Source organism: Neovison vison, chromosome 6 (assembly GCF_020171115.1).
Source record: "Neovison vison isolate M4711 chromosome 6, ASM_NN_V1, whole genome shotgun sequence".
In the NCBI taxonomy this organism is placed as follows: domain Eukaryota; kingdom Metazoa; phylum Chordata; class Mammalia; order Carnivora; family Mustelidae; genus Neogale; species Neogale vison.
In genome coordinates this window covers 216,157,010-216,181,996 of record NC_058096.1, presented here as the reverse complement: position 1 = coordinate 216,181,996, position 24,987 = coordinate 216,157,010, and the positions used below count along the sequence as shown (strand labels likewise).

Sequence of the window (24,987 nt, the reverse complement as noted above, 5' to 3'; positions counted from 1 at the left end):
AGCTACTTGCTGAGCTTCTCTGGGTCCCCATTACTTCGTGGGAACAATAGCAGCTCCCTCCAAGAGCCACACGGATGTATGGAGATGACATGCATCTGGAAGGGCCAGCATATGATCAAAAACAGGCAGCCCCACAGTCTCCCTGGCACTCAACGGCGGAGGTGTGCTTCTCACTCATACCGGTCATCGTGGGGAAGGAAAAATGGAGCTCATCACACTCTACCTTGCACACTTGTCTTTGAAAGTGACTCTTCAGGGGCACCTGGGTGGCTCAGTGGGTTAAAGCCTCTGCCTTTGGCTCAGGTCGTGATTCCAGGGTCCTAGCATGGAGCCCCCGCATCAGGCTCTCTGCTCAGTGGGGAGCCTGCTTCCCTTCCTCTCTGCCTGCCTCTCTCCCTACTTGTGATCTCTGTCAAATAACTAAATAAAATTAAAAAAAAAAAGTGACTCTTCACACTTCCTTGGCCACCACAGGGAGTCCTGTGGCCATCCCCAATGTTGATGGGGTGGAAAACAGGACAGTCCCCTGGGGCTCAGAACTGGCTATTGTTACTGTAATATAGTAATGTGTCATGGTTAGTGCCCTGCCTGGCACACAGCAGGTGCTCAATAAAGGCGCACCATTACAGGAAGAGCTTGGGTGTGCAACAGCTAACACCGCAGATCATGCCGCATGTTTGTGGTAATGAAGGCCCTCGGCTCTACCTTTGCCCACCCCTCTTGCCCACTTTCCAGCTGGAGAAAAATGACAGCAGCCCTTTCCAAAGAAGTGTTTATTCACATCTGGGGCCTCAGCAGGGCCGGAGAGGAAGTGGGCGTTAGAGGCTCCCAAGGCCCAGGGCAAGGCTTGCAAGGCAGAGCCCATTGCTCAGGAGACAGCCCAGATTGCAAATGGAGGACAGACCGTGGTAGCGGAAAAAGGTCTGGCGGAGGACACTGTACTTGGGGTCCTTCTCCCGCAGCTGGCGGTAGGGATCGGGGCCCTGGTGGCTTCCAGGTACCTCCCCGCCCAGACCCCGCTCCTTCTCCACCCTGTGCAGGGCCCACATGGCAGCTGTGGTGCGGGGCTCCAGCCAGCGGGCGTTGACGGTGGCCATTGAGAGGCTCAGGAGCATCAGGCAGAGCTGGCAGGGTGGTGGGAGGACAGGGTGAGTCAGGCCAGGGAGGCAGGAAGGATCGATCCCAGGGAGGGTCCTCCTGCATCCTCAAAGCCCAGAGGGGGATGAGACAGCATTAGGTTAGATTAAAGCTAGGCCTCCCTGTCCTTCCCCAGACCCAGTCTTGAGGCCCCAAACAGAGCTCCAGCTTTCAAACCAGCAGCTCTCAAGGAAAGGTTCCGTCACCATCTCCTCTATTCACCCCCTCACCCAAAACCTTCTGAGCCTTTCCTCCTCTGAAACCCAGACTGGACGTTTCCAAACACAGCCTTGTCTCCACCCTGGGCATATCTCTCTGGGCAGAACCTCTCTTCCCCAGATTGGGACAGAGCCCCATAACTTTTTCCCCCCAAAAGAGCCCAAGACAGGGTCCATCTCCTCAATGGTCCCTGCCAGACTCCAGAAGCTGAGATTGGGCCCACAGGGAGTGAACAGAAAGTCCTCGAACTTCTAGTTACCCCAAATCCTCTCTGTCTCTTTGGGATTATTCTTGAAACCCTTGTCAAGCCTTTCCTGCCCGCATCTGAGGAACGTAATGGGGGCAGGGGAAAGGCAGGATAGAGAAATATGAGATGCAGAGATGGTTCCCTTCCTTGTGGCTGGGGAAATGTGTGGGGGACTGTAAATTCCCAGTCAGGCTGGTTTTTAAACAATGAGCTGGGGTCACTGCCCCAACCTAGCTGAGTCACCACAACTTGGCAGCAGGCCCAGCCAGGGGAAAGAGAGGGAGCAGCAGCCAGCAGGGAGACACTGAGGAATAGATAGGGCTGCTAGGGATAGTTGTGCAGGCTGTGCACTGCTCAAGGGTATCCAGAGCCCAGTTTTGTATCCACCAGGAAGGTGCAGTTGCTTGTTTGTTTTTTAAGTCTCACAAAGGGGTAGCCATAGGTACTCAGTGGGGTCCTGGGAATGGATGTCCAGAAGACAGTGGAGCCCAAGCCCGCATACCTGGATGGCCTCCCAGAATGTGAGCTGAGTCCAGGCATGTTGCGAAGCCAAGATGCAGAGGTTGATGAAAGCACAGCCCATGGAGATGTGAAAGTAGAAAGGGAAGAGTTTGCTCTGCACAAGGCCAAAGGTATGTCGGGGAAGGCTTCGGAAAAGCAGGAAGCCTGTAGGTTATAGGGAACCACATGCCTGTTAGGACACTTCCAGGTATCCTTTCATTCTTGCCTACACCCTGGGTACCCATGATGTTCAGGTGGAGGGTCCCTACCTGAGATGAAGGTCACCCACATTTGCATGCCCCAGGCCCCCGACAAGACCAGTAGATGGACCATCTTAGTCAGGCTTCCTGGATTCCCACCTTCCTCCATCTTGCAGGCCTGGGAAAGAGGCATCGGGTCTTTCAGAGTTTTACCTTTGCCCCATGGTCTTCAGCGTGTGATCATGCTTAACGGCAGGGTCACAGCTAACCCAGCAGAGATAAAGGGCTACCAGCCCGGGCATGCGGGTGGGGAAGACCCAGAACAATCCTGAGACAACCTCCAACCCCACCTCTCCAAATGTCAGCCCTTAAGATCTCAGGCTCTCTGGACCCCAGCATCCACGCCGTCTCCAAGACCCCAAAATTTCAGTTAGCCCCAGCAGCTCAAACTCGCAGCTCTGGGTATTCAGATATCCCCCCCCATCGACTCCCCAAAACCAGCCCAGTGACCTAATTCTAACAGTAAAGACCCCTGGTCACATCACAGGGTCCCAAATATCACCAGAAATATCCTCAAAACGCCTCTGGACACCCCATCTAATCCCGGGAAACCCCAAATCTCATCCCGAGGACACCGACCCTGTCACTGCACCCAGACCTCAACCCTCAGCACCCTGGAGTCCGAGAACAGAAGTGCCAGGCCAGATCTCGGGGGCCGGGTGGGCTAGGCTCGCTACCTCACTCCTGTGCTCGCAGATGGGCCGCGGACTTCTTCAGTCCCCTCCCAAGCATTCATCCCGCCTCCCAGCTGAGCCCGAAGCCAATTGGATCGTAGATCTGCCGCCTCCCGTACCACCCTCTTAGATATTGACTAATCGATTAGCGGAAAACAGCCTGGAATCCCGCCCCCTAGCCTGGTTTTTATCCAATTACGCCGCGGCTCCTAAGACCTGCGGAAACAGGAAGGCGCCAATGAGACCTTTGGCTGCATCGGCGGAGGCGGAGCTAAAATGTCAGCCCCACCCCTCTCTGTGACTCTACCTTCAGGCTTCGCGCGTTTTAATGCGATGGTGTCCCCGCGGGATCAAATTTCAGCGTCACAGCTGGGGACTGGCTTCGCGGTCCTTGAGGGAAGAGCATGAGCAGGTGGTATGTGGTAGGTGGGGGTGGAAGGGGTTCTGGAGCCCGGCGGGCGCAGGATTCTCGCCCCGGGGGGCGGGGCTCAGATTAATGACCCCGCCCCCTTCCCCTCCAAGAATTCTCTCCGAGGCTGCGGGAGAAACACCTGACGCGGGAGGGGAAAGTGGAAGGTTAAGGGGAAGAGAAGGGGGCTCGACTGGGGACCTGCCTGCAGTTGACTCTCAGAAATGCATCTTCTCTTTTCCCTTTCAAGCCTCCTAGGGCTCCTCTGGTCCCATTTCCCAGGTTCTCAGTGTGCCGTTAGGGGACACTTTCCCACCACTGTATGTCAGGCGCTGGCATAGGTTAATTTACTTAATCACAACAACCCAGTAAAGTGGCTAGTATGGCATTCCATGTATACAGTTGGGGGCACTGAGGCATGGACAGGTTCGGTAAAATGCCGACATCACACAGACGGGAAGGGGCAGAGCAAAGATTGGAACCCAGGCCACTCAGCTGGAGAGTCCCCTGGCTTAATCACCATGTTGTACTGCCTCTGGAAGTAAGGGCTTCCTGGGACAGTGATTCTGGAAGGGGTAGCCCAGATCATTGCGGGCAGAAGAAAAGCTCCCAAATCATAAGATGAGTGTGAAGTGGGTGCTTAGGATACTGCCCAGCACTCAGTGAGGTGCTCAGAAAATAAGAGCTTAAAAAATGGATTAAGAAAGATTTTATAGAGCTGAGTTTCCTCCGGTTCCTAGCCTCAGCTAGCACAGGGCTTCGACTCCAGTTCTGCTGACATTTACTAAATAGATATGCCTTGCCTCTTCTGCTCATACTCCATGGCTCCCACTTTACCTGGGGAGGCAGATCTAAATTCCCCAGTCTGGTTTTCCAGGCCTTGCTTGAGTTGACCTGCTGACCTCCTCCTGCTTCCTCTTGGACCCTACCTTCAGCCATCCTGAATTTACCAGTACACAACTTGTGGTTCCACACCTCCGAGCTTTTGTTCATGCTGTTTCCTGCCAGGAATGCCTTTCCATTAGTGCCCAGTGTTAAGATCCTTTTTTGCTTTTAGGCTTTTCTGAGGCCTCACTTTCTCCTGTGGGGGTCTTCTGGATCCTTCTCACTACCCAGCCCAGTGCCTGGGGCTGGGATCATCTTTTATCCAACTCCTGCTCCTGCCATAACTGGGAGGCCCTGTGTTCAGGGCTGAGGCCTCTCTGGGGTATTAGGGAAGGTCTGGGAGTGTCAGGACTTGGGGGCTGGTCTCAGTGCAGCCCCCTGTTTCCCCCTGTTGAAGCGACCCTCTTCTGGCTGGCCTACCCCAGGACCCTGACTACTCTGTGCCCTGCTACTGCTCATCTCCCTTGCCCTCCAACGGGTGTTTGCCTGCTAACGGGAAGTGTGACAAGTACTGGGGTTTGTTGAGCGGCTTCCCTGGGGTTGGGGAGCTGGGAGGGGCTGGAGTGCTCTGGGTTGGTCCTCAGAAAGCCCTCACCCCTTCATTCCCCCAACCACCCCTCCTGTTCAGGCTCTTCCTCAGACAAGACCTTGAATTATACAATTCACTGGTCCAGGACCCCAGAGCCAGAGATCGTGGGGCCAGCTGCTTCTGAGAACACAGTGCCGAGTATAGACTGGAGGCTAGAGAGGGACTTGGAGCCTCAGTCATATGGGTCTCCCATCTTCCAGAGCCCAGACTCGTGGGAGCATTGTAATGATCAGGACCTTCTGAAGAGGCATCACAACACCACTAAGGTCACCCCCACCCGGGAAACACCTCCCAACCACACCACATTCTACCGCTGTGGGGCTTAGGGAAGGGACCCGGGGGGGGGCGTCTTTCTCAGGAACCCTTATGATGTGTGACTTCAGCACCCAGAACAGCACCCAACGCTCAGCCAGCCCACACTAAAAATGTCTTAAATGAATGGATGAAGGGATGAATGGAGCGGATGTGTGGTTGTGTTTCTTAGTGAGTGATACAACCTGTGACAGTTTCTGGACATGACTGCCTGTGGGTCTGTGGTTATGGCTGTGTGTCTGAGTTGAGTGTGAGTGGATGCTCTAAGGTTCTTAACCACCTGGCGTGCATGGCTGTGTCTGAGCTTGCATGGCCGTAGTTGTGTTTCAATGCTTATATGCCGTTGTGCTTTGGGGCTGTGGGAGCTCCCTGGAGACCTTGTCTATGTCGTTTGCCCTTAAGGAGGAGGGCCATTACCTGAGCCCAGTCCAGACACAGGGCTCTGCAGATGTGCTGTTGGGGGCGGCCTCCAGGTCTGCACACACAGGGGACAAACCACAGGGGTATACTTCTGACCATGTGTGGGCTAGTGGGGGAGGGGTGCACTTGGGGTCTGGGACACCCAGGACTCAGCAGACCCAGCTCACACCCAACCCCACACAGTGGGTTGGGGTGTGCGAGGAGAAGCACAGGGATGGATTTCTACTACCCACATGTCCTCCTTTCCTAGAAGCCCTTGGAGACCAACTCTTCCAAAGTCAAAGGTGAGAACCTTCTCTCCCAAGACTATGTTTGGAAGACCCGCTGGTTTTACCCCTACCCTCTGTCCCAGCCTGGGAGGAACCACACCACCCATGCCCACTTAGTCTTCCCCCAGCTTCAGCTGAGTTTTGCCCCTGACCTTGGCCCGCACTCCTGTCTCTCCCTCAACCTCAACAGAGCCCAACCCCAAGCCCTCCCCTGAGCTTCTGCTGGTCTCTGACCTGAACTTGCCCCTGCCCCCACTCCTCCTAGCCTCAGCTGACCCTTACCTCTGCTCATAGTTAAGTCCACCATGATGATTCCTGACTCCCAGAAGCTCCTGCGCTGCGAACTGGAGTCACTCAAGGCCCAGCTACAGGCCCAGACCAAGGTGAGGCTCCTCTGCCCTGCCCTGGGTGACCTCTGGCCCTGTTCCCCCACACCTGCTCCTGCCCCCAACCTTGACCTCTTCCCTGCAGGCTTTTGAGTTCCTGAACCACTCAGTGACCATGCTAGAGAAGGAGAGCTGCCTGCAGCAAATCAAGATCCAACAGCTTGAAGGCGAGGACCGGCCAGGGGTTAAAGTCAGGCTGGAGGCTGGTCCTGCTGGGGTCAGCTGGGTTAGCCCAAAGTGAAAGAAGTTGGGTGGGTCTTGGGTCAGGGTCAGGATCAGGTTCTGGTCAGGGTTAGGGCCAGGTGCATTCAAAGGTGGGCTCATGTGTGGTTGGGGCTCAGTCATGATCCCATCTAATCTGCAGAGGTGCTGAGTCCTATAAGCCGCCAGACAGAGAAGGAGGGACCCAAGTGGGGTGTGGAGCAGGGACGCCAGGAGCTGTATGGGGCCCTGGCTCAAGGCCTGCAGGGGCTACAGAAGACCCTGCGTGACAGCGAGGAGGTGCAGAGGACCCGCACCACTCGCTGCCTGCAGCTGCTGGCCCAGGAGATCCGGGACAGGTGGGCGTCACCAGGAGGGCAGCCTGGAAGCTGTGGGAGAGAAGGGAGGCCAAGGAGAGGGAGCCAGAGGTGGGATGTGGGATGAGACAAATGGGAGAGGCCTGAGTAAGGAGACCTGGGGGCCATGGAAGGTTTGAGGGACAAGATGGGGGGGATGAGGAGGCAGTGGGGAAGTGTGGGAAGCTGGGAGGCCAGATGGCAGGAGGAAGGAGGAGGAAGACCGGAAGCTGGAGATGAGATGGGGAGGGAGGCCAGGAGATCAGGAAACGACATGATATGGGAAGCTGGAGGGAGGAGAGACTGAGGCTGGCAGATGCTGGGGAGTTTGGGAGGTCAGAGGGGCAGAAGGTGGGGAGACAGAGGCCAGACAATGAGAGGCTGAGAGAATGGGAGGCTGGAGGTCAGGAGGAGGGGACAAGGAGCTGGGAGATCGGAGGTGGGGGGGTAGAGGCAGGAGGGGCAAGGTGGACAGGCAGTTTGGGGAGGGGACAGATCCTAGGGGGATGGGAACATGACAGTTGGAGGAGGCTTGAGGAGGCGGGTGGGCAAAAGGGAGACCAGAAGACCAGGAAATAGAAGGCCAAAGGCTGAGCAGGGAATGTGGGTCTAGGCTGCACTGTCCCCTCAGCAAGAAGTTCCTGTGGGAGGAGCTGGAGCTGGTGCGGGAGGAGGTGACCTTCATCTATCAGAAGCTCCGTGAGTGCCTGGAGCCCACGGTCAGGAGGGGGGTCCTTCTGCTGCTCTGGCCCCCCTGAGTCCCCTCCCCCTACAGAGGCTCAGGAGGACGAGATCACAGAGAACCTGGTGAACATCCAGAAGATGCAGAAGACACAGGTGAAGTGCCGCAAGGTGAGCGGAGAGGGGACCCTATGTGAGTTGGGGACATGGGACTCTCTGCTGGCCTCCACCATCATACTGGAGCCAGAAGGACGGGTTCAAATCTCGGCTCTGCCACTTAGCAGCTGCAGGACTGTGGTCAAGTCACTTCACCTCTCTGGGCCTCAGTTTCCTCATCCGTATAGTGGGTGTGAGCAGCTGCATGGACTGCGTGCAAAACACTTTGAGGGCCGTCTGACACATCATCAGTGCTAAATAAGGGTCGCTTTTCACCATTCTGGTTCTTACCACTGTTGTCTCACACACACTTCCCGCCCCCCACCTTAGGTCCTGACCAAGATGAAGCAGCAGGGGTATGAGACATCCAACTGGCCGGAGACCGAGGAGGTGCCATCAGGAGGCAGTGGCTCCTGGAGGGATGACCTCCAAAAGGAGCTGAGTGACATATGGTGATGCCCCGCCCCCACACTAACCTCTGACTCCTGACCTTCAACTGCCTTGCCTTCCCACCAATCAGATCCAGCGGTGACTACCAGACCTGGAACCACCACCCCACCCCACCCCACCCCCGGAGTCCAGGCCTCCCTCTCCCCCTGGGACTCACCTCCACCACCACCACCACCACCACCACCCGCCCCTGGTCCCCGCCATGCCCCTCCCCCCGCCCAGGACTCCCAGCTCCCGGTCTCCCTGCAGGTCCGCTGTGCACATGCTGCAGAACTCCTTTGATGGCCTCATGTCCTCTGGGGGCTGCCCCAGGGCCTCGAACCTCAAGGGTGAGGGGGGATGAGGTGCACTCTGGGCTGTAGGGGGGTCATTCTCCAGTTTCACACATGGCGGTCATGTTCAGAGGCTATATTTGGGGGTCACATCTGTTAGGGTGTTTTGGGGACCATTAAGATTTCCATCCCGGGATCACTCAAGATCACTGGGATATTTTTAAAGGATCTGTGCAGTAAAATTCAAGGGTCCCTGAGGTCGTCATACTTTGGTAGCACCTTGAGTCACATTCAAGTGACATAAGGGACACAGGCCCCTGATCACGATGCCACTCAAGGGTCACATTCAGGGTCTGTGGGTAAAGGCCAGAATTGCACCTGTCGCTCCCGCAGGCTATAGGGGGAGCCCTCTGCTCCCCTCCTGGGACTCAGACTCAGACTCAGACCAGGACCGTTCCCAGCTACTCTTCATCAAAAGCCACTCCTTCCCATCTGGTACGGAACCTTCCCTGCCCTACCCCACCCTTTCTCTCCTGGCTATGCCCTCCAGTGCCACAGAAGAACACTTGAAGCTCCCAACCTGGGCATCTGCTCCCTGATTTCCAACCCTCGGGTCCTCGGGACTACGCTGGGCCCTCTCTCTCCACAGCCTGAGCAGCCGGGACTGCTCTCCCTGAAGACCCCTCCAGAGAGAAAATAAACTAGCCAAGACCCTCTTCCACCTGTGGACTGTGGCTCCTGCTGCTTCCTGTGCCTGAGAATGACCACCCTCACACCCAGTTTCCTTTCCAGTGTTGGGGAGGGTGTGGGGACTCCAGATGCTGTTCAGAATGTGTAGGATTAGGGGACAGTGTGAGGCCAGATTTAATAATAACAAGGTCAGGGGGCAGTCTGTTCCAGATATGAGGATCCAGAGGGCCCTGGCACTCTAGTCTACTGCCCCAGAGGGGAAACTGAGGCACAGGGAGGGAGGGTCGAGGTCCAGGGTCACGCTCGCACCCTGCCCTCCTCCTCCCCTCTGCGCCCCCACCGCCTAGTTCTCCTTCAGCCCGCATCCTTCATTCCCTCCCAAATTTGTCCCAACACTCTTCGGCCCCACCGAGAGCAACAGAGGCCCCGCCCCGGACCATGCTAATAAGACGCCGCGAGTCCCCGCCCGACTGGGTTATGCAAATGAAGCGCCAGGAGGCCCCGCCCCTCGCCCCTTCGCTGAGTCTGCGCGGCGCTGCCGGGCCGACGGCGTCTCCCATCTCCGTGTCCGCCCGCGGGGCCTGCCGTCCGTCAGTTCGTCCTGTCGCCCGGGTGACGTCTAAGCGGAGCGGGGGCTCAGACCGTGACAGCCTCGACCCGGTGAGGGAGAGGGGCTTGGGGCGCTCCCGGCATCCCCTCTCGCGGGCTACCGACCCTCGGTCTGTATGGTTCGGCCAGGGTTCGGCTCCTGCGGGTCGGGTCCCTTGTGGGTCCGGCGCAGGGAGGGGGAAGGGAGGCAGTGAGCTGGGGCTTGAGAACCGGCCTCGGGGAGGGGAGCGTGGAGATGGGGACCCCGGGCCGGTAAAGCCAAGCGGCAGGTGGTGAGGGTGACTGTGATTGTGTGCTTGTCATTTTGTGTCAGTGTGTGGTTGTGTAACTGTGATTGTGTGGCTCTGGGGATGCCTGTGTGGTGCATGGTCTGTGTGGTGGATGTGTGACTCTCCTGTGGCTGTGATTGTGTGGCTGTCATCACGGGTGTCACTCTGAGGGTGTGTGTGGCTGTGTTGTTGTGACTGCTATCCCTGTGACTGTTGTGGGGCTGTCTCGGTGTCTGTACAGTTGTGTGCATATGACTGCCATTGTGTGTTCCTTCTGATGGTGTGTGGGGGCCCATTTCTATGTCTCAGTGTGTGGCTGTGATCATGCGCCTTTCTTGTGTGGCTTGGTGTGCAAATCCGTGTCGCGGTCCACGTATGTGCCCTTGTGGTGGCCATGTGGCTGAGCTCGTGGATGACATCGTCTCTCCTGTGAGTGTCAGTGTGGCTGAGACACTGTGAATGTGTGTGGCTGTCGCTGAGTGCCTGGTTGTTGGGGGTGTGACACTGTGACCGGTTTATGACCCCCACTGTGTGTGGTGACTCTTTTTGATGTAACTCTCCCGTGTGGTGGCAGCTCTGAGGCTCTGTCCCTGGTGACAGGGGGGTGAGTGCTGGTGTGGGGCTGTATTTGGGGCTGTGAAGTGTTTGAAGGACCTCCCCTTGTGTCCCTGTCACTGTGTGTGTGTGGGGGGTTGTTTGATCTGTGTGGGTGTCTGTGACAGGCCGTGTGCACACTGTGCCATGTGTGTGAGTGTACAGTTGTGTGTTGTGGGTGTTGGGCACCTGTCTGAATGAGCAGGCCTTTCTTGTTCACCACTAGCAAAGTGCCTGTAACCCAGCAGGCACTGGCTCCTTGTTGGTGGGGTGGACAAATTCTGTACTCTTTGTGTGTGTGTGTTTGTGTGTGTGTGTGTGTGGTGGTGGTGGTGGTGGTGGTTGGGATGGAGGCCGTGGCTGAGTTGTATACTCTAGGGATGCCGGTGTGTGTGATTGTGTCTCTGGAAGGGTGAGGGGCCGTGGCCACGTGGGCGTCTGAGATCTCTGGTGACCCTCACCCCGCATGTCACACTGCAGAGCAAGCTGCGTGGATGGGGCACTGGACCCAGAGTGCCTACCCTCACCTTCCTGGGCCTCAGTTTCCACATCTGTGCAATGGGGTTGACCATCCCTGCCCTGCTGGCCGCCAGGAGCGGCTGTGAGTCTGTGGGTGTGGCGGAGGCCTGTGGGAAGCCATAGGGCCCTTTCACAGGTGAGGTCAGCCTGGGAGAATGGGTCGAGCAGGTGTGGCTCTGTTGGCCCCTCAGTGCTGGGGACTGAGGTTCGATTGGGGGAAGAGGAGGCTTGTGGGGAGAAGATAGCCCCCTTGTGAGACAGCAAGGCTGACAGTCTGGGAGGAGGAGAAGAAGGGGAGGCATCTGGGATCAGAGGGCCTGGCCATCAGCACGAAACAGTCAGGCACAGCCCATGGGGACAGGAAAGAGAGGCCCCTGTGGGCCATGGGGAAAGGGACTCAGAGGAGGAATTTGGTGGGGGTGGGGGGCACAGAGCATGGGGTCCCTTATAAAGTATTTGAGGAAAGAGGATGGGGTCCCCTAAAAACCCGTTGGGCTGAGAACCCTTCTAAGTGGGCCCTTCTCTGTGGGGGAGGGGTTCCATTTAGCTGGAGAAGTCTCTTCCAAGGGCTGAGGGGAGGTGACCTGTGTGGTAAGAAGGAGAGACCCTCCTAAAAGGCATGAAGTCTGAATCTCCTATGTGGGCTTTTGGGGGGAGAAAACCACTGTAGAGCCTCTGGGATCCGGGCTGGGGATGGGCTGAGCTGCTTGTGTCGGGAGGCCTCCAAAGGGCAGGATCCTAGACATTCAGAGTCATGGCCAGAAGGCACAGCAGGTAGAACTAGGGCTCCTTTGTAGTAGTTCTGGGGTGGCGGTGGGCGTGGGGGTCATGGTGTGGCCAGAGAACTCTACTCAGGCAGGTGACCAGAGCCTCCCCCAGGCCCCGCCCTGGCGGTCCCATTCCCTTCCCACGTCCACAGGCCCAGCCTTCACCATGGCAGGAGGGAGACCTCAATCGAAGAGGAGTTTCTCCATCATTCCCTGCTTTGTCTTCGTGGAGGTGAGGAACCCAGTAACTCTCTCCCTGCCCCCGCTCCGCCCATCTGCACCCCAGACTTGCTCCCAGACCCTCAGCGGGGAGGAGGCGCGTTCAGAAGGGACACTCCCAGGGTTCCAAACCTGCTCTGTCCACCCTTAGCGCAGAACTCTGGGTACCTCCCATCCTCTCTTGAGTTCAGCTTCCTTGGCTGTCAAAAAGGCGTCATCAGAATCCCTTTCTCCTAGGGCAGTTATGAAGGTAAGATGTATTAATTCACGGAAGGGGTTTAGTATGATGTCCTGCCCCCAGTAAGGATTGTACTTCTGGGAGCTGCCAGCACTTCTGCCAGTAGTAGTATCTTTTCCTCAGTTGGTCGGTGTTCTCCTCCCTACCCACTGGCCCCTCTCTCTGGTCTGAGCCCTGGCCCAGTCCCCACTCACTCTCCCCCATCCTATCTCCTCTCTCCTTTCCATTCTACTAGTCCCTTCTCTTTCTCTCCTCCTCCTTGCCCCTCCCCTGCCTTCTCTTTCTGTTTCTTTCTCTTTGTGTCTCCCAGGTCCAGACCACTCCCAGCTTCCCTCTGTCTCTCCCACCCTTTGTATCTCCCCCAGTCTTGATCTCTCTGTCTCTCCTCCCCATCTCGGTCTCTCTCCATCTCTGTGTCTCTTCACCATGGCCCCAGCCTGGACCTGACCTTGTCTCTTCTCTCTCTGTCCCCCTGCCATGACTGGGTGGCAGTCAGTGCTTCTGGGCATCGTGGTCCTGCTTGCTTACCGCCTGGAGTTCACGGACACCTTCCCCGTACACACCCAAGGGTTCTTCTGCTATGACAGTACCTATGCCAAGCCTTACCCGGGGCCTGAGGCTGCGAGCCGAGTACCTCCTGCACTCATCTATGCCCTGGTCACTGCTGGGCCCACCCTCACGGTGAGACTGGGGATAGCCTTGGTCAGACCCAGATGGCAGGAGGGCCAGGTGGAGGTGGGTGGAGGGTTGGCTTTGAAGGCCAGGAAGACCCCGCCTTGATCTTGCCCACAGATCCTGCTGGGGGAGCTGGCGCGTGCCTTTTTCCCCGCGCCACCCTCAGCCATCCCCATCATCGGGGAGAGCACCATCGTGTCGGGGGCCTGCTGCCGCTTCAGCCCCCCACTGCGGAGGCTGGTCCGCTTCCTGGGTGAGTGATGCAGCCAGGGGGGTCAGCTATGCAAATGAGGTACGGGCTAGGTTCAGCCATAATAAGAATTTTACGGGGAAGAGGGCCTAGAACTGCCATGGTGATGACCTCGTGAGGCAAAGAGGGATGTGGGTAAGGCCAGGCACAGTGGAGGTTGTAGGCACAGTGGTAGGCCTAAGCCAACCGTGGTGGCAAATTCAGGGCCCCAGATTGCTACAAGGAGAGTATCAAGGCAGAAAATGGGGACACAGGCCCAGGCTAAAGACCAGCCCAACCTCTATCCCACCCCAAGCAGGAAAATGGGAGCCCGGTGTGGGGTCCCAGCCACAATGAGTGGCCGTGGTGTAGGAGAAGGGCAGAGCTCATCCAAAATGGTGGTCCCTATGACAGAGGACTGGAGCTCTAGCTTTGGTTGATTGTTGATCCAGGGAAAAAGTGATTAATTTAATAACAGTGAAGCCCAAGGCAGGTGTATGAAGAGGCCTAGAAATACCACCAGGATGGTCTTCGGAGATCTCAGGCAGGAGCCCAGTCCTGATGTTATGCTGCTGAGGGGTCCTAGCCCAACTATACTGGAGTTCCAGGGGAGGACCCACTGCTGAGATGGTAGTAATCTAAGGGGGACAGAAGCAAGAGGCTCAGGGTGCCATCACGTTCGTCCCAAGGGGGGAGGACCTTGGCCCAGGGATAATAGGATATGGCTTTAGGGGGATTCGCTGCTGTGCTTTAATGATGGTTACAGGAACAAGGTGCCCGGATGAGCCACAGGGGCTCACAGGAGGAGGGCCCTGGGGTATCAGGGGCCCAGCATGAACTCCCTCTCCCACTTCACCCCCAGGGGTCTACTCCTTCGGCCTCTTCACCACGACCATCTTCGCCAACGCGGGGCAGGTGGTGACCGGCAACCCTACACCGCACTTCCTGTCGGTGTGCCGCCCCAACTACACGGCCCTGGGCTGCCTACCGCCCTCGCCGGACAGGCCAGGGCCTGACCGCTTTGTCACCGACCAGGGTGCCTGTGCCGGCAGCCCCAGCCTGGTGGCCGCTGCGCGCCGTGCCTTCCCCTGCAAGGATGCCGCCCTTTGCGCCTACGCAGTCACCTACACAGCGGTGAGCCCCAGAATAGGGGCACAAAAGTGGGAGGGGGGCGGCCAATGGGCAGGAGGCCACTCTGGACTGGAAACTCTGATTCCTTCCCAGGATAAAGTCACACCCCAGAGCTGTGACACTGCCCTGACGATGGTCCCACTCTTGGGCAGGAAGGTACCCGCAGACTACCTCTTTTGAGTCTGGCCACGCCCCCTGGTCCGGGAATGCCACACCCAAGGGAGGTTGTTGGCTCCTCCCCGTGGGACCAAAACACTGTTCCTGGAGCCGTGTACTCCATTCCCTGGAGCCTAGCCATACCCCTGATGCTACAGGTCCCTAAATTTTGGCTGGGAGACTGGGCAGTTGGGCTTTCAATTTGGTCCCCTGGAGCCTGGGAGGGAGGATCCTCCCCCAACCTCCCCATCCCGCTTTGTCCTTGCCCTTTCTAGATCTGGCCATGCCCCCGACTTGACTGGGACTTCCTCTGTCCCCAGCCTTTCCTTGGTTCGCACCTCCTGTTGCTTTGCCTCCTTTTTCTGGCGTTCAGGACTAACTAGTTTCTATTCTTGTCAGTGGATCCCTGGGGCTTGGGGGTTCCACCTCCTGGAGTTCCTGGACTTGCCCCCCTGGGCCTTGACTCCACGCTTCGGTTCTGAAGCGGTGGGCTGACCTAGCAAGCATCTTTCTCCATCTGTGACTGGTCCTGGGGAGTCCTGGGCCCTTTGGTGTCCAGACCACACCCCTATCCCTGAAAGGGCCCGCTGGGAGTTCACGTCTCCATCCATGAACTCCAGTCCCCCTCACTCCGTAGCTCCTGGCCACACCCTCCAGCCCCAGTGCAATTCCCAGGGATTCTGGCCACGCCCTCCAGCCCGGAAGGCGGTAGCCACCTGCCATGCGTCCCCCTGATTGGTCTGGCTCCCACAGATGTACGTGACTCTCGTGTTCCGCGTGAAGGGCTCCCGCCTGGTCAAACCCTCGCTCTGCCTGGCCCTGCTGTGTCCCGCCTTCCTGGTGGGCGTGGTCCGCGTGGCGGAGTACCGCAACCACTGGTCCGATGTGCTGGCCGGCTTCCTGACAGGCGCTGCCATCGCAACATTTCTGGTGAGCCACCTTGCCATCCCATCCATTCCAGTATGGGAGACCCTCTATGAGCTCTCTGACCCGAGAGGCTGGACCTCACGATAGTGAAGGGTGTGGACTCTGTGTGACCTTGGGCGAGTGCCTTTACATTACCCTGCCAGGATGTTTTCATCTGTGAAATGGGATGACAGGACCAGGGTATGTAGAGTGAGGTCCTTGCTTTGAGTGCAGAATTTGAAGGCCCACTGAAACACTGAGTAATCAAGATAAATAATGTTTTAATGACATACTTTTTAAAAACCAAAAGTAGGGACGCCTGGGTGGCTCAGTCGGCTAAGTCGCTGCCTTCAGCGCAGGCCATGATCCCAGGGTCCTGGGATTGAGTCCCACATCGGGCTCCTTGCTCAGCGGGGAGCCTGCTTCTCTCTTTGCCTCTGCCTGCCACTCTGACTGCTTGTGTGCATGTGCTCGCTCTCTCTCTCTGACAAATAAATAAATAAAATAAAATCTTAAAACAAAACAAAACCCGAAATTAATGCAATAACACGTGATGTCCAAAATACCAAAAACTTAAAAGACAGAACCAGATCCTGCCTTTGCACCACTTGGCCTTACTTGCCTCACCCTGTCATGGCCTGTGGAATAGATAATAATAGTACCTACCTCTTAGTAAGGTGGAAAGAACAGTGCTTGGCACATAAATGTATTGGAAAATGTTAACTGAAAACCTGAGCCTCAGTTTTCTTATCTGAAAAATGGGGATGATATTTATGCCACTCCTACATTATTGGCTTCAGGCCTCAACATGCCCCTCTCACTCTGTCCTAGGTCACATGTGTCGTACACAACTTCCAGAGCCGGCGGCCCTCTGGCCGAAGGCTCTCCCCCTGGGAGGACCTGGGCCAAGCCCCCACCATGGACAGCCCCCTCGAAAAGTTAAGTGTGGCCCAGGTAAGGGGGGCCGGGGTCTGATCCCGGCTGGAGAGGGTGGTAGATGGAAGGGGACCAAGGAGGCAGGAAGTCAGGCAAGAGGTGGGGGTCTCCAGGCCTTGGGGAGGTAGAGGGATTACTCGTCTTTGTGGACCTTGGTCCTGGGGGACAGTCACACAAAATAGAAGGGTGTGTTTTGATTAATCCAGAAAACTCTAGGTCTTTTCCACCAGCTCTCTGCCTGATGAGCCCCTCATGGCTGTGGCCAGTGGGGCCCAGGGGGCCACTAGCCCCTTCCCTCTGCCTCTTTGTCTCAGGAACCCGAAGCCTGCAGGCCGCATTCGACACCGGCACGGCTCACCCCATCCAGTGAGTGTCGAGGGAGTGGGGGGATAACCGGGGGGACTTCCAGGTCGCAGTCACTGCCACAGAGGTCTCGCCTATGCTCTCGTGGCCCCCTCCCAAGCTTTCTGATCCCCTGACCTCTGACCCTGACCCCCAGAGTCGCAGAACTGTGCCCGCCGTGGCCACCTGATCCCCAGCTGCGTGTCCTCCAGGGCTCCAGCCATGTGTTCGTCGCCCCGTGTGCCCCGCCCTCGATTGAGGTCTGAGCCGACGCCCTTGCCCCTGCCCCTGCCCCTGCCAGCACCAACCCCCAGCCAGGGCCCCTCACCCTCCTCCCCCGGGCCTGGGGGGCCGGGTGGGGGTGGCGGACGTGGTCGGAAGTTGCTGCTGCCCACACCCCTGCTTCGGGACCTGTACACCCTTAGCGGACTCTATCCCTCCCCCTTCCACCGGGACAACTTCAGCCCTTACCTGTTTGCCAGCCGTGACCACCTGTTGTGAGGCCCTGATGCCCTCCCAGAATCTGCCAGGACCCCTTTCCTTCCCCGCCACACGTGTGGGTGCGTGTGCCATGTGAGTGCCAAAGCCCTCTGTGCACAAACCAGCCTGGCCTAGGCATTAGAGGCTGGCTGGAAGGACATTTGGGGGGCCCCCTGCCTCTCTTGCCCTCTGGGACACCCAAGTGGGCATTACTGGGAGGTGGGCCCTTGCCCCTAGGATTACTCTTTTAAGGGCCAAAACCTGACCCTGTTGGCCATTGCTCAGCCAATGGGAGCCCCCGGTTCTAAAATTTCTACTTAAAAGTAGTTTACTCCAGCCAGTGGGAGCCTCCCCTCATGTCTTAGAATCCTCAGGCAAGAGGGTAACTCCAGTTAGTGTTCAGCGTCTGAACAACCAATAGGAGTCCTTGGTTTTCAGAATTTCTAGGATGGGTGGGTATGATTCCAGTCAATGGGGGACCGCCAATGTCTAAGGACAAGCAAAGAAGAAGGAGATGGGGTCATCCTTTGTCATCAGGTCCTCTCTCAGATTCAGAAGAGTCCAGCTGGAGCATGGGGGGCAGGCTCCCCCATGGCAGGGTCCTTGGGGCACCCCTTCCTCTCTTAGCCCCTCCCCCACGTACAAACTCTCACTCAGTCCCTCCTAACTCCCAACTTATACAGGGCTTGCCCCAGTTCAGAGGTTTTGGGGTTCAGGGTGCTGTCTCCCCTTGTCTGTGCCCAGATCACCCCAAACCCTTCTGTTATTAGGGCTATGGGAGGAGACTTTTTTTGCCTTGGAATCTGCCCTTGTTCTTTCCACTGCCCCCCATCCCGGGCCCCAGCCTCCTGCAGATGTGCCATCATGGGGGGTATGGGTGGAGCAGAGAGGGCTCCCCTGCCCCAGGCAGCCAAAGGCAGTGGGCAGAGGAGACACTGCCCCCCTTTTCTGCCCCCTCCTTATCTTTAATAAAGACCTGTTTGTAACAGAAGTTTGGCCACCTGCCTTCCTCTTCCCCCAGGTGTTGGGGTATAGAAGAATTTAATCATTGGTATGTAGCCAAGGTGAGACTGGGAGTGTGTTTACTGTCACAGTGGATCTGAGAGTGATTATGGAAAAGCAGTGTGGGGTCACTGAGCCAGCGACTTTAAATCGTGGCTCAGCATTTCCTGGTTGCATGTTGCATGACCTCGGGAAAGTTAATTAACCTCTCTGTTTTATTGTTTCCTTATCTGTCGAATGCAGACAGCACCACAAGCTACATGTAAGGCACAAAAACACCTAGTGAGGGGCCTCACGTGACGGTCTCCTCCAGGCACCTAGCCTGTTTCTGACTATTGCCTAGGTGCTGAGGACACAGGGAATAGGATGAAGGCACTAAGAGCCCACATGCTAACCCCCTAGCTGCATGGATGGGAGCAAGGGTTCTACTTGTGACATCGTGCTGAGACACAACCCTTGAGGACCCAGTGGAAATCAGGAGGCATGAAGGCACAGACCTCCTCACAACTCTATCATGGCTCTGAAGGGCTTCCAACAGGCCATTCGGGGCATGGAGTCATTCAGGAACAGGGAAAGTGTTCTCTGCTTTCCTCCCCTCCATTCTATTCATTCTATTAATTCATTCATTCATTCATTCATTCAGCAAACACTATGGATCACCTACTGTGTGCCAGGTGCTGCGTTGTAGGCACAGGGGCTGTAGCAATGAACAGAACAGACACAAATTTCTGCATCAGAGGGTCAACACTCTAATACATGAGACAGACAACAAGATAAATAAACTAGATACAGAGTCACAATACCAAATTCCAAAAAGGTCTGAAAAGCAAAATTGTTTCATAACCCATTTGTGGCAAAATCTGGCCTTTACAGATATAAGGTTATTATAGCTTTTATTTATTGAAACTGATGTGAGTATTCTTATGTTTCATTCCAGATAAAGGAAAGTGTTTGATTTTGAGATGTTATCCCAGGCCCCACTAGGGATGCAGTACAGAGTATTATACCATAGTACCTTTTTAAAAAATCTGAAAAATTCTGAATTCCAAGCTCTTGGACCAGGGGTTTAGGTCAAGGTTTGGGATCTCTGACATATTAAATATTGATAAGTGATGGGAGAAAATTCAAGCTAGAGAAGACAACTTCGGGATGGGGGCACAGTTTGCAATTTAAAGAGGCATGAAGGAGGGAAGAAAGCCATGTAAATATGGCGGGGGAAGGAAAGTTTGAGGCAGAGGAAACAGCAAGCACAAAATCCCTGAGGTGGGAACAAGCCCTCCGTGTTCAGGGAACAGTGAAGACGCCTATGCAGCTCAGCTGAGCTAGGGAAGAGACAGGTAGAAGGAGAGGAGATGGGGTAGGTGTTGGGGCTGATTGTTGGGCATGGGAAAGGAGATGGGAGCATGAGAGGGCTTAAGGCAGAGGAGAATAGAATCACGGAGCCCCCTTCTTCACAAGACAGATCTCCTACTTTCAGGCATCGTACCCCTGAGAGCCATGTTTCCTTCTGTCCCACAGCTACCTCCCCATAGGCAGGAAAGAAGCAAAACTTCAGCACAGCGGACAGCACTCCATCCAACCCCAGCTAGCGCTGTCCGCGGTCCTGAAATCCAGTGCTGGCCAAGAAAGGGTAAAGTGGGGACTCCAGACACAAAGGAGCGTTCAGGTCTGCTAGAGAAGGTGGAGACAGCTGGCCTTGCCTTGTCCACACCCCCATCCCAGGTTGGATAATTTTAGGTAGAAAATCCAGACTAAGGTAGACGTACTTATTCAAAACACTTCTCGACATGCCCCTGCAGGTTCCACGGAATCTCTAACTCAATGCAACCAAAACTGAGTTCTGGTTTAAAATGTAAGTCAGGGGGGCACCTGGGTGGCTCAGTGGGTTGAAGTCTCTGCCTTCGGCTCGGGTCATGATCCCAGGGTCCTGGGATGGAGTCCCACATCGGGCTCTCTGCTCAGCGGGGGGCCTGGTTCCTCCTCTTTCTCTGCCTGCCTCTCTGCCCGCTTGTGATCTCTCTCTGTCAAATACATAAATAAAATCTTTAAAAAAAATAAAATGTAAGTTAGACCACAACCCTCCTCTGGCTCAAAGTCTCTTGTGGCTGGCTCCTATGCATTCTGGTAAAAGCCAAAGTTCTCCCAGTGCTTCAGGGCCTTTGCACTTAGAGGTGCTACCACTTGAAATGTTCTTCCCCCTCACATCGAAATGGTTTGCTCCCTCAGCTCCTTCAAGCTTTTTCTCAAATGTCACCTTCTCAGTGAGGCCTGCCCCTACCACTCTATTCCAAATTGCAAAAACCAAACAACTGGTCCTTCCAGCTCTTTTTTACCCTGTGCAAAATTTGTTTTGCATACACTTGTCATCCACTCACAGACTATTTAAACTCCTCATTATGCTTAGTGGCCATTAGCTTCTCCCTCACTAGGATGTCAGCGCCACAAGGACAGAGACTTAGTTGTCTTCTTTAAAAAAAAAAAAAGATTTTTATTTATTTATTTGAGAGAAAGAGCATGAGTGGGGGGAAGGGGCAGAGAGAGAGGGAGAAGTAGACTCCCTGCTGAGTAGGGAGCCTGATGCAGGGCTTGATTTCAAAACCCCAAGATCACAACCTAAGCCAAAGGCAGATGCTCAAAAGACTGAGCCACCCAGGCTCTCTTAGTTGTCTCTTAGGCCCTCTTAGTTGTCTTTTTTTTTTTTTAAAGATTTTATTTATTTATTTGACAGAGATCACAAGTAGGCAGAGAGGCAGGCAGAGAGAGAGAGAGGAGGAAGCAGGCTCCCCGCTGAGCAGAGAGCCCAACGCAGGACTCAATCCCAGGACCCCGAGATCATGACCTGAGCTGAAGGCAGCGGCTTAACCCACTGAGCCACCCACGCGCCCGGCCCTGTTAGTTGTCTTTTCACTCCTGAAGCCCTGATGCCTAGAACAGTGCCTGGCACTGTAAAATAAAATTTTATTAGATGAATGAATTAGTCACTTGATGCTGAAAAACGAGGGAGAAACAGACTGATTCTGAGCTGTTTACTCTCCTGTCCCCTCACACTTTGGTCCTCCATTCTCCTGGGAGCTTCTCTGCAGCAAGGGTCCTTCCATCAGGACATGAAGACAGGCATCTGAGAAGGGACAGAAAGAAGTGCTATGTGTACAAGAAATATGCCAAACATCTGCATCTCTGCCAACTTAGTCTACATTTATGAGTACGTGTCGTGTGCTGGGTGCTGTTCTAGGAGCTGGGGGTGGGGGGCTCAGCAATGAGCAAAAGAAATTCCCTGGTGGAGCTGGCGTTCTAGTGATGAGAGAGGCAATAAGGACATAATATTGTGTAATATATATAATATAATAATGTGTGTAGAGAGCGCTGCGGGCTCATTAGCTGAAAGGAAACGTATCTATGTGCGTGCGCGCGTGTGTGTGTGTAATAGCAATGGTATGGCTGTATCAGTGTGTTTTAATGTGTGTGCAAGGGAAAGGGTGTGGGGACGTAAATGTGGGAAAAAGTGTGCATGGGATGCTTTGTGTCAAGGTAGGATAGGGCTGTGAACATGTGGGTTCTGGAAGTAGAATATATGCAGAGATGCCATGGTGTGTGTGTGTGTGTGTGTGTGTGCGCGCGCGCACGTGTGCGTGTGTGGAGAGGGTTGTGGAGGCGCCTGGCTGTGTGGGTGGGTGTATTGGGGGATGCTGTGGATCTGTTTTCTGGTCCCAGAGAGAGAAAGACCAGGAAATATCAGTTCCGCCCCGCCCCCCTGGGTCTCCTGGCAACAGCACCACTTTGAAGTTACCAGGAGACAGAGTTGCCAGGGCAACAGGGGTGAGTGGCAGCTCTGGGGCGAAGTCTGGGTGAGGAGACCCAGCCAGCCAGCCATCCTTTAATCACTCACCTTGTTCCTCCTCCCTTCCCAGTTTCTCATCAACCCTACCTTCCTTTCTTCATTCATTCGTTTAACAAGCATATATTAAGAATGTACAATGATCTAGTTACTGTTCCGGGAGCTGGAGGCACCTAAGTGAACAAGACAAACAAGCTCTCTGCTTTGGCTGTCCCTTAGTCTTCCACCCTCCATGTGTGTCTTTGTCTCTTCTGGCACCTTTGATCTATGGTTATGCCTGTCCCCCTCACTCCAAGTAAAACCCCAGGAGTCCCAGGCCAAAGAGGAAGCCAGCTGAGACTCCTCTTCTCACAGACCCTCAGAGGTTGCCCACGAATGTTTCTGAGCCTGCAGCCTCCAGCACAAGCTGTGCCAATACTAAGGTGCAGAGAAAGAAACAAACAAGCTTCTCCATCACTCACTTTCTTAGTTGTCATTGGGTGACATCAGCAGAAACCCACACAGACACATTCATCGCAGTATTTCTCTGAGCTATCATGAGCTCCATTTCATGAGCTCCATTTTACAGGTGAGCAGACTGAAGCTAGGAGACTTTTTTTTTTTTTTTAGATTTTATTTATTTATTTGACAGAGAGAGATCACAAGTAGGCATAGAGAGAGGAGGAAGCAGGCTTCCTGCTGAGCAGAGAGCCCGATGCGGGACTCGATCCTAGGACTCTGAGATCATGACCTAAGCGGAAGACAGCGGCTTAACCCACCGAGCCACCCAGGTGTCCTGAAGCTAGGAGATTTTAAGTAATGTGTCAGTGATTAGGGCCTGTATTCTTCAACTCCTGACCCTTATATTTGTCTGATTAGCTGATTAGTTCACAATAATAATATTCGTGCTGCTTCCTCAGCCGACTTGGGCAAAGGACCTTTTCTCCCTGAAACGCCTCCATTCCCGCTCCCTCAAACTAAGTTATTTGCCCCTTCATCGGGGGAGGAGCTAGTAAAGGCCAATCTAACTTTGACGGCAGACCCACGAACCAATGGAGAAGCTAAATTCATTGTAACCAATGAGACCTCGGTTTGGGCGGGATTAGGGGGGCAGAAACGGGCCGCTGATTGGACGGAAGTATGTTGCGAATGGCGGAGGCGCTGAGGCGGGTGCTAAACCTGGGAAGCTCGGCAGAGTCTGAGTCGGAGTACACAGCAGAGGCTGGATCGCCTTTGCTGCTGCTTGGCGGTCCAGGGTCTGGAAAGACGGCGCTGCTATTCGCGGCGGCCCTGGAAGCGGCAGGAGAGGGCCGAGGCCCCGTCCTCTTCCTGACCCGGAGGCCTCTTCAAAGCCTGCCCCGCGGGAGAGGAGCGGCGCTCGACCCCCTGCGGCTACAGGTAGCGGAGGGGTGGGACCAAAGGGGGACTAGTTAGTACCTGAGCGGATTGAGGGTTGAATGACAGGTAGAAAGACCAATGGAGGGGACGAAGGAAGAGCGTGCCGGAGCGGCCATTGTGGGGCGGAGTCATGAAATAACGGGGGGGGGTGGGGAGGATGGGGGCGGGACCACAGGTGCAATCTTTTTTAAGATTGGGAAACTGTCCGGTGAGGGGACGGAGTTAGCGAAAGGAGACGCTTTCGTCTGAAAGCAGAAGGTAAGAGGTGGGGCTAAACCAGTGTCTTTTTTGGACGCGGGGTTTTCTTTCGGGGCCGATCTGGAGGTTCCACTACGAACCTACCAGCGGGTTTTCCGTGGAAAGATTGCCTTAGTGACCTGGCAAAAAACCTTACCAGTTCTCCGCTAATAGGGGTAATGGTAAATGCAGGTTAAAAAAAGGGGGTGGGGGTGCCTGGCTGGCTCAGTTGGTAGGGCATGAGACTTTTGATCCCAGGTTTTTAAGTTCCATACTCTCCCACCTTTGGTGTAGAGATTACTTAAAAATAAAATCTTTTTATATAAAAAAAGGGGGGAGGAGGTGGGGGTGGGTACGAATAGAAGAGAATTCGACCAGTCGGAGCTGCTTCACTCTAGAAACAGGTATCTGGGACCTGAGAGCTTAGTGCAGGAAAGTATACAGGGGAGTAGGGCAGCTATAGCTGGGAGCCTGGCTTTCTGGGCTGAATGTGGTCTTTTCCTTTGTTTCCTCCCTTTAGAAGATCCGCTTCCAGTACCCACCGTCAACCCATGAACTCCTTCAGCTTCTGTGCTCTGCCCATGAGGCCCGGGGCCCAGCCCCCTCCCTCCTGCTGCTGGATGGCCTGGAGGAGTACCTAGTGGAAGACTTGGGGCCCCAGGAAGCGGCCTACTTGGCTGCCCTGCTTCTAGACACAGCTGCCCACTTCAGCCACCGGATTGGGGCTGGCCAGGGCTGTGGGCTCATTGTGGCCCTCCAGATCCAGGAAGAGGGAGACAGTGGGGAAGCCCTGCAGCTGTCGCTGGTCCAGCGGTATTTCCCTGCCCAGTGCTGGCTGCATGTGGATGCATCAGGGCCAGGACGGCGCTGCCTCCGAGCCTGCCTGGATCCAGGCGGGCAGGGGCCCAGAGCAGAGTGGTGGTTGGCTTTCCGACCAGATGGAGAGATGACAGTCACCCCATGGCCTGCCCAGGCTGGTAAGCCCAGCTCAGACAAAGGTTCAAGCTCTGAAGGCCAGCCTTGAGTTTTGGTATGTGCCCAACCTCTCTATGCCTCAGTTTCCCATGGCGGGAATACTTAACTCCAGGGACATGTGCAGATTCAAAGACCTAAAGAATATAAAGTGCTTTTTCTCTTTTGATAAATAGCATTATCATGTACTTATTTTGCCCAGTCAGCATATTGTTTTGCTTTTTGAATTTTATAAAAAATTTCATGATAAATGTAATATTCTGAGACTTTCTTCTTCTCCCACTCAGTATTGTTATTAAGATCAGGCCACGGGCACCTGGGAAGCTCAGTGGGTTAATGAAATCTTTTTTTTTTTTTTTTAAGACATTATTTATTTATTT

The 24,987-nt window shown here is 55.2% G+C and overlaps 4 protein-coding genes across 12 annotated transcripts; 3 read left to right on the top strand and 1 right to left on the bottom strand.

Annotated features, from left to right (window-relative positions):
- Nucleotides 1–758: 758 nt before the first annotated feature.
- TMEM205 (transmembrane protein 205) lies at nucleotides 759–3,148 on the bottom strand. Of its 2 annotated transcripts, none has more exons than XM_044255394.1 (4): nucleotides 3,042–3,148; nucleotides 2,374–2,482; nucleotides 2,106–2,269; nucleotides 759–1,124 (listed from the first exon to the last, which is right to left on the bottom strand). In XM_044255394.1, the coding sequence occupies exons 2-4, from the start codon at nucleotides 2,471–2,473 to the stop codon at nucleotides 819–821; spliced, it is 570 nt and encodes a 189-aa protein (XP_044111329.1). In that variant the 5' UTR covers nucleotides 2,474–2,482; nucleotides 3,042–3,148; the 3' UTR covers nucleotides 759–818. The 2 variants fall into 2 exon arrangements, with proteins under 2 accessions (XP_044111329.1, XP_044111330.1); XM_044255395.1 differs by lacking the exon at nucleotides 3,042–3,148 and adding an exon at nucleotides 2,944–3,034.
- A 201-nt stretch (nucleotides 3,149–3,349) lies between these two features.
- On the top strand, nucleotides 3,350–9,573 carry CCDC159 (coiled-coil domain containing 159). Of its 4 annotated transcripts, none has more exons than XM_044254164.1 (10): nucleotides 3,350–3,453; nucleotides 5,907–5,937; nucleotides 6,217–6,305; nucleotides 6,394–6,475; nucleotides 6,673–6,868; nucleotides 7,497–7,564; nucleotides 7,641–7,717; nucleotides 8,033–8,154; nucleotides 8,402–8,481; nucleotides 8,818–9,573. In XM_044254164.1, the coding sequence occupies exons 1-10, from the start codon at nucleotides 3,367–3,369 to the stop codon at nucleotides 9,021–9,023; spliced, it is 1,038 nt and encodes a 345-aa protein (XP_044110099.1). In that variant the 5' UTR covers nucleotides 3,350–3,366; the 3' UTR covers nucleotides 9,024–9,573. The 4 variants fall into 4 exon arrangements, with proteins under 4 accessions (XP_044110099.1, XP_044110098.1, XP_044110100.1 ...); XM_044254163.1 differs by having other exon boundaries at nucleotides 5,904–5,937; XM_044254165.1 differs by having other exon boundaries at nucleotides 3,363–3,460; nucleotides 5,904–5,937.
- A 75-nt stretch (nucleotides 9,574–9,648) lies between these two features.
- On the top strand, nucleotides 9,649–18,175 carry PLPPR2 (phospholipid phosphatase related 2). Of its 5 annotated transcripts, none has more exons than XM_044254158.1 (10): nucleotides 9,649–9,774; nucleotides 11,067–11,241; nucleotides 12,025–12,104; nucleotides 12,822–13,010; nucleotides 13,122–13,257; nucleotides 14,096–14,367; nucleotides 15,274–15,450; nucleotides 16,258–16,380; nucleotides 16,677–16,728; nucleotides 16,862–18,175. In XM_044254158.1, exons 3-10 carry the CDS (start codon nucleotides 12,039–12,041, stop codon nucleotides 17,203–17,205), a joined length of 1,359 nt encoding a protein of 452 aa, XP_044110093.1. In that variant the 5' UTR covers nucleotides 9,649–9,774; nucleotides 11,067–11,241; nucleotides 12,025–12,038; the 3' UTR covers nucleotides 17,206–18,175. The 5 variants fall into 5 exon arrangements, with proteins under 5 accessions (XP_044110093.1, XP_044110094.1, XP_044110095.1 ...); XM_044254159.1 differs by having other exon boundaries at nucleotides 11,985–12,104; XM_044254160.1 differs by lacking the exon at nucleotides 11,067–11,241.
- A 4,954-nt stretch (nucleotides 18,176–23,129) lies between these two features.
- On the top strand, nucleotides 23,130–24,863 carry SWSAP1 (SWIM-type zinc finger 7 associated protein 1). Its single transcript, XM_044255393.1, has 2 exons — nucleotides 23,130–23,398; nucleotides 24,156–24,863. Exons 1-2 carry the CDS (start codon nucleotides 23,141–23,143, stop codon nucleotides 24,657–24,659), a joined length of 762 nt encoding a protein of 253 aa, XP_044111328.1. The 5' UTR covers nucleotides 23,130–23,140; the 3' UTR covers nucleotides 24,660–24,863.
- The last annotated feature ends 124 nt before the right edge of the window (nucleotides 24,864–24,987 follow it).

What these genes read in the sequence shown, in the direction of transcription:
- TMEM205 (XM_044255394.1), bottom strand. Translation starts at nt 2,473, where the DNA reads ATGGAGGAAGGTGGGAATCCAGGAAGCCTGACTAAGATGGTCCATCTA. An exon ending in GTGGGTGACCTTCATCTCAG is followed by an intron (nt 2,270 to 2,373) that starts GTAGGGACCCTC and finishes TATAACCTACAG; the next exon opens with GCTTCCTGCTTTTCCGAAGC. An exon ending in CATTCTGGGAGGCCATCCAG is followed by an intron (nt 1,125 to 2,105) that starts GTATGCGGGCTT and finishes CCACCCTGCCAG; the next exon opens with CTCTGCCTGATGCTCCTGAG.
- SWSAP1 (XM_044255393.1), top strand. Translation starts at nt 23,141, where the DNA reads ATGTTGCGAATGGCGGAGGCGCTGAGGCGGGTGCTAAACCTGGGAAGC. An exon ending in TCGACCCCCTGCGGCTACAG is followed by an intron (nt 23,399 to 24,155) that starts GTAGCGGAGGGG and finishes TCCTCCCTTTAG; the next exon opens with AAGATCCGCTTCCAGTACCC.
- CCDC159 (XM_044254163.1), top strand. Translation starts at nt 3,367, where the DNA reads ATGCGATGGTGTCCCCGCGGGATCAAATTTCAGCGTCACAGCTGGGGA. An exon ending in CACAGGTGAAGTGCCGCAAG is followed by an intron (nt 7,718 to 8,032) that starts GTGAGCGGAGAG and finishes CCCCCACCTTAG; the next exon opens with GTCCTGACCAAGATGAAGCA. An exon ending in AAGGAGCTGAGTGACATATG is followed by an intron (nt 8,155 to 8,401) that starts GTGATGCCCCGC and finishes GTCTCCCTGCAG; the next exon opens with GTCCGCTGTGCACATGCTGC.
- PLPPR2 (XM_044254157.1), top strand. Translation starts at nt 11,934, where the DNA reads ATGGTGTGGCCAGAGAACTCTACTCAGGCAGGTGACCAGAGCCTCCCC. An exon ending in GAGGCTGGTCCGCTTCCTGG is followed by an intron (nt 13,258 to 14,095) that starts GTGAGTGATGCA and finishes CTTCACCCCCAG; the next exon opens with GGGTCTACTCCTTCGGCCTC. An exon ending in AAAAGTTAAGTGTGGCCCAG is followed by an intron (nt 16,381 to 16,676) that starts GTAAGGGGGGCC and finishes TCTTTGTCTCAG; the next exon opens with GAACCCGAAGCCTGCAGGCC.